Genomic DNA, 17,885 nt, shown 5'->3' on the forward strand with positions numbered 1-17,885 from the left:
AGAAAGAAAGAGAGAGAGAGAGACAGGGCTGGGAAGGTGGCTCAGTGGTAGAACGCTTGCCTTGCATGCCTGAGGCCCTGGGTTCGATTCCTCAGCACCACATAAGCAAAAAAGAAAAAAGCCGGAAGTGGCGCTGTGGCTCAAGTGGTAGAGTGCTAGCCTTGAGCTGAAGAGCTGAGGGACAGCGCCCAGGCCCAGAGTTCAGGTCCCACAACCAGACCCAAAACAAAGAAAGAAAGACAAACAGACAGACAGACCAGGGCTGAAGGTGTGGCTCAGTGGCTAGAGCCAGCCTAGAAAGCCCAAGGCCCTGTGTTCTAAACCCCAGGACCAAAATAAATGTGATGGAAAAAAACAAAACCTCACCCCATGTCACAGTGCGGGGTAGAGAGCTTTAAAGCCCGGCAGTGCTTGTGCAACTAACACCATGCACCGTGCATAGAGCCTCTGGCCCACATCATGTGCGGGGTCCTCCAGGGACCTGGCACGGGGTGGGCTATGGTGTACAGAGACATCTCAGGGAAGCTGGCAAGGGGCCCAGAGACAGGCCAGCAGGGTCACCGCCTGTCCCATCTGCTGTGCTCCTCGGCAGAGCACCAGCCCACTCCACCCTGCTCAGCAACTGTCAGCGTAGAACAAGCCCAGCACAGGCCCTCAGGGCCGGCCAGGCTCTGATCACATGTATGGGCTCCATTAAGGTCAGTTAGGGGGAGTCCTGCAGACTGGGACTGGCCACGCTCCTCTGTTTGAGGGCTTGGCTGGGATTAGCTGAGATGGAATGGGGCAGCTTAGCTCCATGTGTCTGTCTGTCTCTCTCTGTCTCTGTCTCTCTGTCTCTGTCTCCCTGTCTGTCTCTGTCTCTATCTCCCTGTCTCTCTGTCTACCAGTCTCTCTCTCTCTCTCTTTCTCTCTCTCTCTCCCTACCTCAGGGACAACATGAAGTGTACAGCAGCACCTGCCACACCCACATCTCCTTGCTAAAAATCTGCAGCCTGAGCTGTGGCAGGATGGAATGCTACCCTGGACAGACACTCACCCTGTCTGTGCCTCAGTCTTCCTCATCTGTAAAATGGACACTAGCTCCTGGTCGGGAGGCTGTGATCAGGAGGACTCACACTGTCTCATGCCTGGCTGGCCTCACGCCTGATCCCTGCTGTCCCTGAGGGGAGGAGACAGCCTCATTCCCAGCAAGCCTTGCAGGCTAGTTCCCAAAAGTCACATTCAGCTTGAGACACAATGAGCCAGGGACTTGTGTGAAGACAGAGAATACCCCAAACATCATGGCTGGGAATGTGGCTTAGTGGTAGAGTGCTTGCCTAGCATGCACGTAAGCCCTGGGTTCAATTCCTCAGCACCACATACACAGAAAAAGCAGGAAGTGGTGCTGTGGCTCAAGTGGTAGAGTGCTAGCCTATAGCAAAAGGGGCTCAGGGACAGAGCCCATGCCCTGCCTGAGTTCAAGGCCCAGGACAGGCAAAAAAATAAATAAATAAAACAAGCATCATCTCAAAGCATCCTGTGTCTGCAAAGATGGAGATGAAAGAAGAAAACTTGATGGTGCTAGAGATGGGGCTCAGGTACCATGCTAGTATGTGAATGAAAGTGTCCGACCCTGAGTTTAAGTCCCAGCCAACCCTCCCTCCTATGACAGAGGAGAGAGAGAGAGAGAGAGAGAGAGAGAGAGAGAGAGAGAGAGAGAGAGAGAGACTTGATCTAAAAATAAACCCATCGCCAAGAACTAGTGGCTCACATCTGTAACCTTAGCTACTCAGGAGGCTTGATTTGAAGAGTACAGTTCAAAACTAGCCCAGGCAGGAAAGTCCCTGAGACTTATTTCTAGTTAATCATCAAAATGCTGGTGGCTCAAGCTGTGATTCAAGTGGTAGAGCATTAGCCTTGAGGGAAAAAAAAAAACCCACAAAACTAACCACTGAGTTCAAATGAATTACTGGCATAAAAATAAAAATAAAGGGCTGGGAAGGTGGCTCAGTGGTAGAGCGCTTGCCTTGCATGCATGAGGCCCTGGGTTCGATTCCTCAGCATCACACAAGCAAAAAGAAAAAAGCCGGAAGTGGCGCTGTGGCTCAAGAAGTAGAGCGCTAGCCTTGAGCTGAAGAGCTGAGGGACAGCGCCCAGGCCCAGAGTTCAGGCCCATGACTGGACCAAAAAAATAATAATAAATAAAAATAAAAAATAAAAATAGAAACCTAGCAGCTGGATGCCAATGGCTCATGCCTATAATCCTAGCTACTCAGGAGGCTGAGATCTATGGATCAAAATTCAAAGCCAACCTGGGCAGAAAAGTCCCCATTAGACTTTTATCTCCAAACTAACCACTCAAAAATCAGAAGTGGAGCTGTGGCTCAAAGTTGTAGAGTGGCCAGGCACCCGTGGCTCACACCTGTAATCCTAGCTACTCTGGAGGCTAAGGATCGGGGTTCAAAGCCAGCCCAGGCAGACATCTCCAATTAACCATGAGAAAACCGGAAGTGGCACTGTGGCTCAAGTGGTAGAGTGCTAGCCTTGAGCTGCAGCACCTAGGCTCAGAGTTCAAGCCCCACAACCGACAAAAGAAAAAAAAGTGGTAGAGTGCTAGTCTTGAGTAAAAATCACTCAGGGACAGTATCCAGGCCCTGAGTTTGAGCCCCACAACTGACCAAAATAAATAAATAAAGTTGCTACATTATGAAGTCACTGCATCCAAACCCAGCTCTCCAGCTAAAGAAGATGTCAAGACCTGCTGTTATAATTCTGTGTGCTGGACCCCATATCATCGCTTCATGGCAAATCAGAGCCTGCAAACTGAATCTGTTTTGTAAATAAAGTTTTATTGGATCACAGCGATGGCCATCTGTCTGCTTGGCTCTATGACAGCAGAGCTGACGGTGGTGAAAGAGCAGATGGACTGCAACAAGCCCAAAACCTTTACTGTCTGGCCGTTCCCACTTCTGGTCTACTGGGGTCTCATTGATGGAAGAGCTTGAAGAAATCTCTGTTCTCCTGATTTCTGAGGCTGCAAAGACGAAAGGGTTAGAAAGAAGAGTAAATGTTGATTGCACATTTAGTACTGAAGGGTTCTAAGTGAATAAACGGTTCATTCTAACCACAGACGCCAGGGATGGATGACGCAGACGCTGGCATTGTCTGAGGATGATCAGCAAGAGCCTGTGCTTCTCATACATTACTGTGCAACGATCAGAGCCACCTGGAAACCCTGTGAAGCTGCAGGCGCTGAATCCCTGGGCCAGGGTGGAAGGAGCTGTGTTTCCAGCCTTCGCAGCTCCCATGTCTTGCTTCTGAGCTAGGGAGCCAGGGGCTACATTCCAGAGAAGTTATGAACCCATGAGAATGTCACAGCTGTATCAGGCCCCAAGGACACATCCCAGCTTAGGACTTGACCCACTGCCATCTAGTTGGACAAAACAGCAGCCCTGAGTTCAAATGCCCAAATGACCCACCCCCCAAACACACACACACACACACACACACACACACACACAAAATAAACAATGAGTTACTGAGAGACAGAATGAGCTGTTCTGGCTCCTTGTTCTCCCCTCCCATTCTGCCACCTCCTCTCCTCCTGGCACTGAAGCCTAGATATTATTATAACATTCTGTTTGCTTAGGTTAGCCTCACCATCCAGGACCAAGGGGGAAGCATGTGCTCCAGGCCTGACCAATCACTGCACTGCATCCTCTCTATTGGACCAACCATTGGTCCAAGGGTAGTCATGTGACCAGATGCAGGTCCAAATGTAGGATAAGTGGGTGGGTAGAGCTATCAAAGGCTCTCCTTCACTCATGTAATGGGCTACCACAGCAAACTGGGAAGGAAAGGAAAGAGGGGATAACTTGCTTCCCAAAGTACATTTGACATTGGCAGACATTTCTGGTTGCCACAACTGGGAAAGCCTACCAGTATCTAGTGCATGGGAGCCAAGAATGTTGACAAGCCTCCTACAAAGCCCCCAAAACAAAGAATCAGGCAGCTCCCAGGTGCCGGTAGCTCCAAAGCAGAGAAACCCTGGACCAAAGGGTCTGTTGTATAGGAAGGTACAGTCTGGAGCTTCAGGCAACTTGGTAGAGCCTGAGAGTGAACACCACAGCGGAAGGCAGAGCCAAATGTTACAGAGAAGCCGAATCCTGGTCATCAGAACCCTGAAGCCAGTGAAACCTGAATCCAGCCTTATTCCAAGACTTGGTCATTTTATGACCCAAATGAATGGCTGACTTTTTTGGTGTCTGACCTTTGCAGTCCTTGCAGCCATGTGTCAAGACGGGCTGGGCATATGTTCCTTTCACTTGTTAGGCAGCGCCCAGCTGAGAAAGCACAAAGTGATTTGGCCAAGGATACAGAGTCAGCCCATGACAATGTGCCAAACTGATGTTTGTTCCCTGGCCTCACCCTGACAAAACTATTTTTATATTAAAACAAACAGATACATGGGCACAACATGCCAGGTTGACATTAGCCTTGAAGAGAAAATATGGGACTTCAGAAACGGTTGCTCTTGTGACTACTACGGTCAAAAGACACAAGGGTCTGAGGGTTTCAGGCACTGGAGGTGGAGTTGGGACCCCTGCCCCAGGTCCTGTACTATTCCAACTCCATAGATTCTGCAGCCCAGACCTCATCACCTTGGCATGCCCTTAGGAGATAACAAAGTTCTTTCATCCTCATTTCTTACCCTTGCATCAGGCTGACAGTCAGGACTGAATTCTCTTTTTTTGTTGTTGTTCAATTTTTTTGTCCCAGTTCAAACAGAGGTTTTGAACTCAAGACCTCATGCTCTTATCTGGTTTTTTCCATTCATGGCTTTTCCTCTACCACTATAGCTACACCACCTCTACTTTTGGCATTTTGCTGGTTAATTGGAGAGAAGATTCTCAGATTTCTAGCTTTGAGCTGGGATCCTCATATCTCAGTCTCCTGAACAGCTAAGATTACAGGCGTGAGCCACTGGCACCTTGCTAGTTCTGGGTATTGTGAAACAAAATCTGGGACAAAAATCTTCAGCAGCCTCTCTATTCTCTACTTTAGATGCCAATAGTACCACTTCTAGCCCCAACAACCAAAAACATCTCCAGATGCTATCACACACCCCCTGATGGCTAAACCAGCCCCATAAGAACCACTAACGTCCGGCTGGGAAGGTGGCTCAGTGGTAGAGTGCTTGCCTTGCATGCATGAGGCCCTGGGTTCGATTCCTCAGCACCACATAAGCAGAAAAAGCCGAGAGTGGGGCTGACGCTCAAGTGGTAGAGTGCTAGCCTTCAGCTAAAGATCTGAGGGACAGCACCCAGGCCCAGACCGACCAAAGAAAAAAAGAACCACTAACGTCAAAAGCAGTAGGTGTGCTGGGTACAGGTGGTTCACACCTGTAATCCTAGCTATTCAGGAGGTTGAAATTGAGGATTGCAGTTCGAAGCCAGCTTGGACAGAAAAGTCCATGAGACTTTTATGTCTAGAGCTACTCAAGCTGTGGCTCAAGTGGTAGAGTGCTACCCTTGAGCACAAAGGGGCTCAGGGACAGCGCCTAGGCACTGAGTTCAAGTCCTAACCTTTTTTTTTCTTTTTTAATTATTATTAAACTAAAATTCCAAGGGCCAACGACTGATATTCTTCTTTTTCTCAACACACAATGTAATCTCTTAAAAGCATGTAGAACCCACATTTCAATACCTATCTTTGGCATCTTTCTCAATGTAATTCCAGGTTAACAGGTGGAAGGCAATGGAAAAACAATATTTGGACAACAGCTCTTTATCTTATCAGAGTTTGAGAAAATCTCCATCTTGTGTGTTCCTCATGCTGATAAGCCTGCTCATAAAACCTGGGTTGAGACAGGGTCATCCTTATCCAATCTCACGCATACACCATGATCAGGACCTTGCTGCTGTTTGCATTGGTGGCTGGAGGTAAGTCCTGTCATCCCATCCTTGGGTCCAAAGAAGGACAGCAAAGGGCAGGAGGGCTCTGACCTCTTGGGGTCCTTCTAGAATGAGGAATTCCACCTTGGTTGGGTACACAGCAACTGTAGTTTTCATTTCTTGGGTCACTGCTTCTACACTCATGATCCTTTCTTTCTCTCCCCACAGCTATCAGCTCTGGGCTTACCGCTTCTCTACCCGACCTGGGCAGGGTGGTTGGAGGCCAGAATGCATCACCCAACAGCTGGCCCTGGCAGGTAAGTCAGCCACCTCTCCATCCTCCCTCCCCACCCCCACTCATTTCTCATCACTCCTTTGTGGGATCTGATAGATTGGCAAAGATGAGAACTAGTAGAAACTCCTGGAAGCAGCAGCAACCTGAGGAAAAAATGGCTGGAAGCAAGAGCTTCGATAAGCTGCTGCCCCGCCCACTTCCCTGACACTCAGGTTCACAGCTGTTCTTAATGTTAGCCGCTCAGATGCTTACTTACAGATAGAGTTATTCCAATGGACCATTCATCATTCCTATGCAAATGTTCTTTCTTTCAATGAGCCAATTGGTGTTGCTCATGCAAACTGATCCCTACTTGTAGGTAAGTCAGTGCTAGCAATGAAAATAAATGTTTCCTTACCTTGATGTTCTGTAAATTCTTGGTATCCTTTGGTATCTATCTGGCCCCAAGGAGACACCATGTAGAGTGTTCAGCACTGAACCTTGGAGGCTTAATTCCACTAAAGCCATGCACCTTCCAACAAACATAAATATAAATTTCTCACTTTGGGGGATACCATTTTCTCTCTCTCTCTCTCTCTCTCTCTCTCTCTCTCTCTCTCTCTCTCTCTCTCTCTCTCTCCCTCCCTCCCTCCCTCCTTTCCTTCCTTTCTTGCTTGTTTGCTTTCCTGGTACTAAGTCTGTACTCAGAGCCTTGCACTTGTTCAGCGTCCATGCTCTGCTGATGGTCTAACATTTGAGCTGCACCTCCAGCCCAGTTTTGTCTCTTTTTCTTTTTCTTTTTTGCTGGTTATTTTGGAGACAGAATCATGTAGATTTCCGCGTGCCCAGTCTGGCCTCAAACCCTGGTTTTGTAGATCCCAGCCTCTTGAGAAGCTAAGATTACAATCAGAAGCTGTCACCAGTGCTGGGCACCACTTGCATTTTAGGGAGGCCTATTTTCACAAAATTAGTAACAAGGAAACACTGAACAATCACATAATAATTTAAATACAACTGATGATAACTCAAAATTGACGGAGAGCTTCTCCCACTAACAGAGCTGTGCCGTGTATGCTGGGAAGCTTTAGCTTTTAGTTTTAGACCTTTTATTTTAAGCCACCCTTGGCCAAAACTACAAGTTAAACGTGTGTGACAAAGGCAGATTTGCTGTAATAATAGTGATATCAATGAAAGTACTGGGCAGGACACAAGAGTGGGGCCAAGCAGCTAGAAAGTGGATTGGCCATGGAGCAAGACAGGGAAGCCTGAGGAGAGGAGGATTGGGAGGTGGGGCAATTTCAAGAGTTAGTTTTTAGACATTTTGAACTGGAGAAATAATAAGATTATATCTCCTAAGGAATTTCAAGGGAGAGGTTTCCAACAGTTTTATTTTAGTGCCCTATATAAATCTCTGATATTGTTTTGAGGGGTTTTTGTTTGGTGGTCGTGTTTTCTTTTGGGGGGGTTGCCAGTCCTGGGGCTTGAACTCAGGGCCTGGGAACTGTCCCTGAGCTTCTTTTGCTCAAGGCTAGCACTCTACCACTTGAGCCACAGTGCCACTTCCGGCTTTTTTCTGTATATGTGGTACTACAGAATTGAACCCAGGGCTTCATGCATGCTAGGCAAACACTTTACCACTAAGCCACCTCCCCAGCCTTTCTTGTTTTTTGAGACAGTTAGCCCAGACCAGTCTGAACTCATCATCTTCCTGTCTCAGCCTTTGTGAGTGCTGAGATCACAAGCGTGCAACCACCAGCCCCATCCCAAAAAGGTTTTGTTGGTTTGGGTTTTTTTTTTAATCATAGATTGTGTGTGTGTGCGTGTGTGTGTGTGTGTGTGTGTGTGTGTGCGTGTGTGTGTGTGTGTGTGTGTGTGTGTGTATTTATATAAAGCATTAAGCCCTGCATTAGTGGCTCTTGCCTGTACTCCTAGCTATTCAGAAGGCTGTGCTCTGAGGAACAGAGTTCAAAGCTAGCCCAGGCAGACAAATCTGAGAGCCTCTTATCTCTAATCAACTAGCCAAAAACTAGAATGTGGTTCAAGTGGTAGAGCATCAGCCTTGGGTGAAAAAAAAAAAAAAAAACCACTTAAGTGCAATCACAAAAAAACAACATCAACCTGGTTTTCTCTTATTGTTGGAAGCTGGGCGCCCTCTTAAGCTCTGTACCTGAGGTATGCACTCACCTAGGTCCAGCCCTCCTCTGAGGGAGCCTGGGTCCCCGCTTCCAGCTACCAGCACACCTGTGATTCTCCCACAGGTCTCCCTGCAGTACAGCACCGGTGGTCAGTGGTATCACACCTGTGGTGGCTCCCTGGTGGCCACAAACTGGGTCCTAACAGCCGCCCACTGCATCAGGTAACTGGTTTTCCCTGGCCACCCCTCCTGCCTAGACCTCTTCTCCAATGGTGGCTGAATCACCCTCTATAAAGGAACCTTGCAAATAGCCACTTGCCTGTCAGAGACACAAATGTCTGTCAATCTATGACATAATGTTGGTCAATTCATACATGGCATGGATTGAGTGCTCTGGACATGGAGGGAAGAGGAGAAAGCTCAGCTCCTAACCTTGCAGGGAATACCAGATGATCTGCCTGTGCTTGGAAGTGTGTTCCTTTGACAGGAAGTGTGTTCCTTTGACAACTTAAGTGCCTTATCCAATACTATCTCCTGCAAAAATAGAATAACAGAGAAAACAAGATAGCAGAGTTCAGTATGGGCACTCTAGTGCCTGTCACCTAGTATGTGCTCAAGAAAGGTTAATGATAGCATATACATCCATCAACAAGGCCCACAAGGGCTGTGTGCCAATGGTTCACCCTAGCCACTCAGAAGGCTGAGATCTGAGGATTCCAGTTCAAAGCTAGCCCAGGCAGGAAACTCTGTGAGACTCTTATCTCCAGACTCTTAACTATTTTTCCAGAAAAAGCTGGAAGTGGTGTTGTGGCTCAAATAGTGGAATGCTAGCCTTGAGCAAAAAGAGCTCAGGGACAGTACCCAGGCCCTAAGTTCAAGCCCTAGGACCAGGAGCAAAAAGAGCTCAGGGACAGCACCCAGGCCCTAAGTTCCAGCCTTAGGACCAGGAGGGGGGAGAAAAGGCAAGAATAAGGCCTGCACTATTCACTTGTCCTCCTCTTTCCCCGGGACTCCAGGGCTGGAATGCCTCCCTTGGTCCTATTGGGCCTGTTACATTTTTGAACCATAGTCCTGAGATCTCAGCCTCCTGAGTTGTTAGGATTACCGGCGTGTGAGCCACTAGCATCCAGATGTATTAGCACAACTTTTATTACATGTTATAGCTTATAATTAGTACAGGATAGTTAGGATGATTATAGTTTTGGTTATCCTATTCACTTCATAACTGGCTACCCCAGGGAAGAAAACTCCCCAAGTCCCACTAGACATTCACATAGCAGTAGCTTGCTAGTCCCTTCTCCCATGTTATGTGTTGGGGTGTCCTTGCCTGCAGGGGTGGGGGGTGGAGAAAAGAGGGTGCTGACCTCTTCACATGGCCCCTCCCAGCAACAAGAATACCTACCGTGTGGTGCTGGGCCGGCACAGACTGTCCACTGAGGAGCCCGGCTCGCTGGCCATCAGGGTCTCCAAGCACATACTGCACCAGAACTGGAACCCCAACCAGGTCTCCCAAGGGTACGTTCTGTCCCAGCACTACGGGGTGGGGGTGGGACACTGAGGGGGCTCAACCTCACCCCTCCTCTGTTCCTTCCTTCTGAAGGGAGAGAAAGAAGCTCTCACCCCCAGATTTGGAGCTAGTCCCAAAGTCACCTGGGTGGGGAGATCCTGGGGCGAGGGTGGGGAGGAGCAGGAGAGACAGTGGGATACCTGGGATACCTACCAGTTATACCTGCAGGTCCCTGGACACCCCAGGCTTCCCTTGACCTTGTGTCCAGTCCATGCTGAGGGGACTTGGGTAAGGTGCAGACCTAAGAGCAGACATGCCATAGGGCAGTCTCTCCCACCCCCTTTCAACAAGCTCTTCCTCATTTATGAGGTACCCAGCCCACCCATGCCATCTACTGGGATAGCCTTGGATTATTACCACACACTGAGAAATGACAGAGGAGGGGGAGGGGAGGCTCCACGCTCCTCACATTCTACCTCTTTCCCAATCCAGCAACGACATCGCCCTGCTCAAACTGGCCAGCCACGCCACCCTCAGTAACAAGATCCAGCTGGCCCGACTCCCACCTGCTGGCACCATTCTCCCCAACAACTACCCCTGCTACGTCACCGGCTGGGGCAGGCTGATAAGTAAGTGCCAGCCAGGGTGCTCTCACCCTCTCAGTGATGAGTCCACCTGGAGTCCAATCTCAGCTCTTCCACTATTAGCTGTTTCCTCATCTGTAAAATAGAGATGATAACCGTACCTGCATCACAGGTTGCTGAGAGAACAGAAAATGTGTCTGTGGGGAGCACTTAGGACCATGAAACTAAAGCAGGCAGAATCAGGTGCCTGTAACTCACACCTATAATCCTAGCTACCCACAAGACTGAGATCTGAAGATCGAAGTTCAAAGCCAGAGCAGGGAGACAAATCTGAGAGATTCTTATCTCCAATTACCAACAAAAAGCTGAACGTAGAGGAGTAAAGTGCTAACCTGGAGTGAAAATGCTAAGGGGGAATGCCAAGTCCCTGAGTTCAAGCCCTAGGACCCACATCCTAAAAAGGATCAAGAACAGGTTAGAACTAAGGACTGCAAACCTGTAAGAAACAAGCTCAACACTCCCTCAGATTTCTTTTCTTTAAGGTCTATCTCATTTTTTTTGCTACATGGAAGAATATAGCAGTCACCACCAACAGCACTCTGGCTGGGATCTCAGTGTCCAGCCCAAATTCCCAGGGGAAGAAGCTCATTGGCTTTAGCTTGAGTCAGGTGCTCACCACTGAACCAATCAGCAATGGCCATAACACTACCCACTCAATGGTGAGGACATAAGTACAGACAAGCACAACTGCTCCTCCCATTGCAACCCTTTGGATGGAAGAAAGGTATGGGGCCAGGAAAACAGTGCTGGCTGGGTGCTGGTGGCTTGCGCCTGCCATCCTAGCTACTCAAGAGGCTGAGCTCTGAGGATTGTGGGCCAAAGCCAGCTGGGACAGGAAAGTCCATGGGACTCTTATCTCCAATTAATCACGAGAAAACTGAAGTGATACTGTGGGTCAACGTGGTAGAGCACTAGCCTTGAAAAAAAAACGGCTCAGGGACAGCACCCAAGTCCTGAGTTCAAGCCCCATAACCAAAAAAAAAAATGGTGCTGGACAGAGAAAGCTCAATAGGTAGGTGTCAGCACTCCATTTTTACTCAGGAGTCGCTCTAATGCCTTCTCTCTGGTCTCACCCAGCCGGAGGACCCAGTCCTGATATTCTGCAGCAGGGCCGGTTACTAGTTGTGGACTTTGCCACGTGCTCAAAACCTACCTGGTGGGGCAGCGCCGTGAAGACCACCATGGTCTGCGCCGGCGGCGACGGGGTTATCTCCAGCTGCAATGTGAGTACACAAAGTTAGGGACCCCCTCTACACCAAGATGTGAGCGTGGGGAAGAGCCCCAGGGGGCCTGCCACCCCCTCCTAGCACCTCTGGGCAGAAACTGTGGGAACAGCTCTGGAGATTTCAGAACTGGACCTTTATCCTTGTGGGGTGGGGGAGATGTTTTGAGATTTCCCTTATAGTGTCCACCTGACTTCATTACTGAGAAGTCCTTCCTGGGGTCTCACTGTGATCTCTCCTTACTGCCATCCCTCTTACACTAAGGAAAGGGGAAATGTTCTCTGGGCTAAGGCCTTTCTGAGGTGACTTCCAGATTAGCTGTTAAATTAATCCCATCAGTAGCCCAAGGAGTCCCCTCTTGGAGGCTGCCATGAAAGCCTTTCTGGAGATGGTTTCTTAACAAAAGAAATTGCTATAAAAGCCAGGCACTGGTGGCTCACGCCTGTAATCCCAGTTACTCAGGAGGCTGAGATCTGAGGATCACGGCTCAAAGCCAGCCCAGGCAGAAAAGTCCATGAGACTCTTTTTTTTTTTTTTGGGTCCGGTCGTGGGGCCTGAACCCTGAGCCTGGGCACTGTCCCTCAGCACTTCAGCTCAAGGCTAGCGCTCTACCAGTTGAGCCACAGCGCCACTTCTGGCTTTTTTTCTTTTTGCTTATGTGGTGCTGGGGAATCGAACCCAGGGCCTCATGCATGCAAAGCAAGCACTTTACCACTGAGCCACCTTCCCAGCCCCATGAGACTCTTATCTCTAATAAACCACCAGAAAACCAGAAGTAGCGCTGTGGCTCAAGTGGTAGAGGGCTTGCCTTGAGCTGAAGAGCTGAGGGACAGTGCCCAGGCTCAGAGGTCAAACCCCACAACCGACAAAAAAAGAAAAAGAAGGAAAGGAAGAAATTGCTACGAGAGGAAGAGGAGATACTGTAGTGGAGAGGTCCCTAAATAGCAATCAACTGTACCCCCAAACCCTTCTGATCCACTGCACCCCGCCCCTCTGCCCTAGTAGCATGCCAGGAAAGGCCTTCACGGAGGAAGGACGTGGCTGTGGTAGTGAAGCCTGGGTGGCAGCCTGGCTGGCATCGCGTTCTCCACTCCTTCGCTTGCCTGTCCCACCATGGGCAAGGCCATAAGCTCTGAACAAATTAAGGTTTCAGAACGTCCCGCTTTAGACCCCCAGATTTTCCAGGTCCCCTCAGGACACTGCTCAGGCAGGGCAGGGCACATAGGAGACATGGTAGCACTGGTGGTATGATGATGCCACCAGTGCTCACCACGGGGCTGGTTCATAGGACATGGTGACCTACGTAGAACACAACGTTTATGTTAAGAAACAGGGCTCCAGTGGGCTCCCCCTTCCCTCCTCCATCACCCCGTCCCTTCACCCCAACTCTTGATTCCTCAGGGTGACTCCGGTGGGCCACTGAACTGCCAGACAAGCAATGGCCAGTGGCAGGTGCATGGTGTGGTGAGCTTCGGGTCCTCATTGGGCTGCAACTACCCCCAAAAGCCCTCAGTCTTCACCCGGGTGTCCAACTACATCAGCTGGATCAATTCGGTAAGAACCGGACCAGGTCAATGCCCACACAAGCACTGGGCCACACAGGACCATTTCATGTGTTTTTGGAGTAGTTTATTGGAGATAAGAGTCTCATGGACTTTTCTGCTTGGGCTAACTTCAAAGCATGAGCCTCAGATCTCAGCCTCCTGAATAGCTAGGATTACAGGTATAGGCCACCAGCACCCAGCTTCAACACACATTTATTTTTTATTTATTTATTTTTTTTGGGTCCGGTCGTGGGGCCTGAACTCTGGGCCTGGGCGCTGTCCCTCAGCTCTTCAGCTCAAGGCTAGTGCTCTACCACTTGAGCCACAGTGCCACTTCCGGCTTTTTTCTTTTTGCTTATGTGGTGCTGAGGAATCGAACCCAGGGCCTCGAGCATGCAAGGCAAGTGCTCTACCACTGAGCCACCTTCCCAGCCCAACACACATTTATTTATAATGACCACCATAACTTTATTTTAGAAAATAATTTATGGGCAAGCCTTGTCATCTCAGCTACTTGGGAAGTGTAGATCTGGAGGACTGTGGTTGAAGGCCATGGGGCGAGGGGATGGGTACTGAAACCCCATCTCAGTGTGGCATTGTGCATCTGTCATCCCAGCCGCCACGAGGCATGAGTAGGAGGATCACGGTCTCAGGCAGGTCCTGAATGAGAATTGTAGTTTCCAAAAATAATATTTAAAAAGGACCGTGGGTATGATTCAAATTTTAAGAGTGCCAGCCTAGCAAGCACAAAGCCCTGAGCTCAAAGCCCAGGGCTGACAAAATATTTCAATCTCAGACTTAAAAGGCTGAGCCAGCCTTTTAAGGAGGATCAGGAGTTCAAGGCCCGCCTAGGCTGTAGGATGCATTCCAAGCCAGAGTGGGCTACAAAGCAAGACCGTCTCCAGAAAACATATGTAATACTAACTTTTAAAGTTATTAGCACCAGTATTCAGAAGTTTTGGGGACAGTGGAGACATGGGACCTAGAGCAGATGCCAGGAGGGAAGAGGGTACTGTGTAAAATGGAAATGTCTTCAAGCACTCCAGCATCATGCTGGGCCTGGCCTCATCAGCACGTTCAAGAGCCAGGGCAGGTAGGGAAGGTGGTGTTTGTACCTGAGCCCAGGGGGAGCGGGAGGCTGGTTTCATTGCTCCAAGTTTCATTTGCAGGAAGCTGTGAAATGCAATTAAATCCTCACTCTGTTACAAAACCAAATAGGCAGCTGCAACCATGAGCATGTGGTCACAGGGGGCCCAGGACAGCAATGTCCACAGGCAGCTGCTTCCAGCTCCCCCATTCACCCTGTGCCAACAAAGTGGACACAGCCCGAGATCCCAAAAGTTTGGTGGAGAAAAATGGACAATCAACAGTCATTTGTGGATTTAAAACAACAACTGAGAATCCCATGATGGAATCTTGGCAGAGGGAACTGGTAAAGCCCCAGCACTTTAAAGGAGCCTCGCTGGTCGGGTAGGATGGCAGCCAGATCCGTGGCTCCTGTGAGTCATAGAACAGCTGGGCCTGAGATCACTGTCAGGGTCCTAGTAGGGGCCAGGACAATTGTCCTGGCCTTGGGTGTCAGCTGCTCCCAGTCACACACAGGCTCATCAGAGCAGGCCAGCCAATGGAGACAACAGGGAAGCAAACCTTACGGAGCAGCTAGAGGACCTGCAGGCTAGCGTAGATGCTAGGTACCGGTTCCAGGAGTGGAAAGCAGGCAGCCAGCTCCCCGCTGGAGGAGGCTGCCCAGCAGGGCACGTGTAGTGCCAGCGGGCACGTGTAGTGGCCCCAGCAGGAGCACACGTGTCCTGTGTGTACACATAGCCCTGCAGCCTAGGCAGATGAGGAGCCAAGGCCAGGAAGCTGCCATGAAGACTCGCTCAGGGAGGAGTTGGGAGGCCCAGGCCTGTGCACACACATGCACAAGAGTGCCACGTGGGCCTCAGCAGTCTTTAGCTTTATTGTTTGTTCAGAAGGTAATACATGGGCTGGGAATGTGGCTTAGTGGTAGAGCACTTGCCTAGCATGCATGAAGCCATGGTTTCGATTCCTCAGCACCACATCAACAGAAAACACCGTAAGTGGCACTGTGGCTCAAGTGGTAGAGTGCTAGCTTTGAACAAAAGAAGCTCAGGGACAGTGCCTACACCCCGAGTTCAAACCCCATGACGGGCAAAAAAAAAAAGGTTAATACATGTCTTTGCAAAAGTACTAATAGAAGAGTATATCGGGCACAAAAATAGAAGTCTCAGCCAGGTGTTAGTGGCTCACACCTGTAATCCTAGCTACTTAGAAGGCTGAGAGCTAAGGATCATGGTTCAAAGCCAGCCCAGGCAGGAAAATCCATGAAACTCTTATTTCCAATTAGCCACAAGAAAACCAGAAGGGCTGGGAAGGTGGCTCAGTGGTAGAGCGCTTGCTTTGCATGCCTGAGGCCCTGGGTTCGATTCCTCAGCACCACATAAGCAAAAAGAAAAAAGCCGGAAGTGGCACTGTGGCTCAAGTGGTAGAGTGCTAGCCTTGAGCTGAAGACCTGAGGGACAGCGCCCAGGCCCAGAGTTCAGGCCCCACGACCGGACCCAAAAAAAAAAAAAAAAAGAAAACCAGAAGTGGTGCTGCAGCTCAAAGTGGTAGAATACTAGGCTAGAGCAAAAGAGCTCAGGGACAGTGCCCAGGCCCAGTTCAAGCCCCATAATTGGGCTGGGGGAGAGGGAGCGAAAAGTCTCCATCATTCCATTCTGCAACATTAATAATTGTGTGTGGTCTTCTGGTTTTTATGCCCACATTTTTTAAATGCCTACATGTAAACTGGTGGCACAAGCCTGTAATCCCAGCTACCTTGGAGGCAGAGATCAGGGAATTATGGTTTGAAGTTCACAAAACTCCATCTCAACCAACAGTGATACAGGCTCAGTGGTACAAGCCTATTATCTGTGCTATGAGGAAAGCCCCAAGGCTGGGTGCTGTGGCTCACGCCTGTCATCCATGCTCACACAAGAAGCATGAACACTTTAAGCCAAGGCTTAAAATGAGACCCTAACCTGAAAATAACCAAAGCAAAGCAAAGGGTCTGGAGGTATGGCTCAAGCGGTAGAGCATCTCTTTTCCAAGTGTGAGGTCCTGAGTTTAAATACCAGTACTGCCCCCACCCCCAAAAAAAGAATAATAAATAGCTCCCATGTACTCTTCTTACCAAAAAAAGGTTTTATTCCCAATCCACAACTTTTCTCATGCAACCGAGGTCCACTCTATGCATCACCTTTCATATTTTCACCATTCTGGCCCAACAGCTCTGTGATTTCTTCATGTATGAGGGCTCCATGCTTTCCCTGGTGAATCATGATGGCGGCTTCCATCTGGCCCCTAGTTTACATTTCTATGTGGCTGCAGTGCTCACACTCTGGTCTGCATCGCTGCTATATGTGTAGCATCTTCGCTGCTCCAAAATGGCCTGTTAAAATGTGTGGGGACTGCAAGTGTGACTGAGTGGTCACAGCGTATGCTTAGCAAGTGAGAGGTTGTGAAAGCAAATTGCAGTTCTGCTGCAGTGTGTGACCGTGCCTCAGAAACAGCAGCCGGAAACTTAAAATCTCATCCATCTCATGCATTTGGCATATCATTTTTAGGGGTTCACAAATAAAACACCCCTGACCACACACCCAAACAGGACTCTCGGCTAAAGAAGACCTCAGAAGGTCAATACAAAGCTATGATCATATTTTTTTAGAACTCCTCAGAGAGCACAGCCCCCTGTGATGCATGGAGACAGAAACAGGCAGGAATGTGCTCGGTGCAGCTCTACCAAGAGGATTAACCTGTTGTTTGCTTGCATGTGTCCTGCAGGTGATGGCAAGGAACTAAATGAGGATGTCTCTGAGATCATCAGACGAAGGAGGAAAGTAACAATAAAGTAACAATCAATTCAATGAATCTGATCTCAATGAGTCTTATTAACAGGGAATCAGCCCGGCTTAGGGCAGCCTACCACCCCGGGGGCAGCTTTCTCTGCAGTCTAGAACAGGGTCCCATTGGGATTCCAGAGACCCAGGCTCAGGTCAGAGGTCCCCTCCAGACTTGGAAAGAATGGAGAAGAGCTCAAGCTCTCTGAACTTCATCTCCTATAGGACATAAAGAAAGCCATGGAGAAATGTTTGGGGGAAAAAAAAGGAAGTCAGCTGCCAATGGCTCATGCTTGTCATCCTAGTTATGCAGGAAAGAGACCTAAGATCTAAGAATTGTGGTTCAATGCCAGCCCAGACAGGAAAGTCCATGAGACTCTTATCTCCAATTAAACAGCAAAAAGCTGGAAGTAGAGCTGTGGCTCAAGTGGTAGAACACCAGCCTTGAGGGGCAAAACCAAGGTAGCCAGGCGCCGGTGGCTCACACCTATAATCCTAGCTACTCAGGAGGCTGAGATCTGAGGATCGCAGTTCAAAGCCAGCCCGGCAAGGGAAGTCCGTAAGACTTATCTCCAGTAAACCACTAGAAAACCGGAAGTGGCACTGTGGCTCAAGTGGTAGAATGCTAGCCTTGAGCTGAAGAGCGCAGGGACAGCGCCCAAGCCCAGAGTTCAAGCCCCACAACCGACAAAAACAAAAAAAAAACAAAAAACCAAGGGATAGCACCCAGACCCTAAGTTTAAAAAAAAGAAAAATCACACACAAACAACAAAAAAAAACCCCACAA

At 49.2% G+C, this 17,885-nt stretch overlaps 1 protein-coding gene across 2 annotated transcripts; it reads left to right on the forward strand.

The window, feature by feature from the left end:
- The first annotated feature begins 5,849 nt into the window (after positions 1-5,849).
- LOC122099137 (chymotrypsin-like elastase family member 2A) lies at positions 5,850-17,129 on the forward strand. Of its 2 annotated transcripts, none has more exons than XM_042669722.1 (8): positions 5,850-5,921; positions 6,102-6,190; positions 8,406-8,503; positions 9,668-9,796; positions 10,281-10,417; positions 11,510-11,655; positions 13,057-13,209; positions 17,043-17,129. In XM_042669722.1, exons 1-8 carry the CDS (start codon positions 5,882-5,884, stop codon positions 17,058-17,060), a joined length of 810 nt encoding a protein of 269 aa, XP_042525656.1. In that variant the 5' UTR covers positions 5,850-5,881; the 3' UTR covers positions 17,061-17,129. The 2 variants fall into 2 exon arrangements, with proteins under 2 accessions (XP_042525656.1, XP_042525657.1); XM_042669723.1 differs by having other exon boundaries at positions 13,057-13,206; positions 17,040-17,129.
- The last annotated feature ends 756 nt before the right edge of the window (positions 17,130-17,885 follow it).

The sequence above is a fragment of the Dipodomys spectabilis genome, unplaced genomic scaffold, assembly GCF_019054845.1.
Source record: "Dipodomys spectabilis isolate Male_0828 unplaced genomic scaffold, ASM1905484v1 ptg000504l, whole genome shotgun sequence".
In the NCBI taxonomy this organism is placed as follows: Eukaryota; Metazoa; Chordata; class Mammalia; order Rodentia; family Heteromyidae; genus Dipodomys; species Dipodomys spectabilis.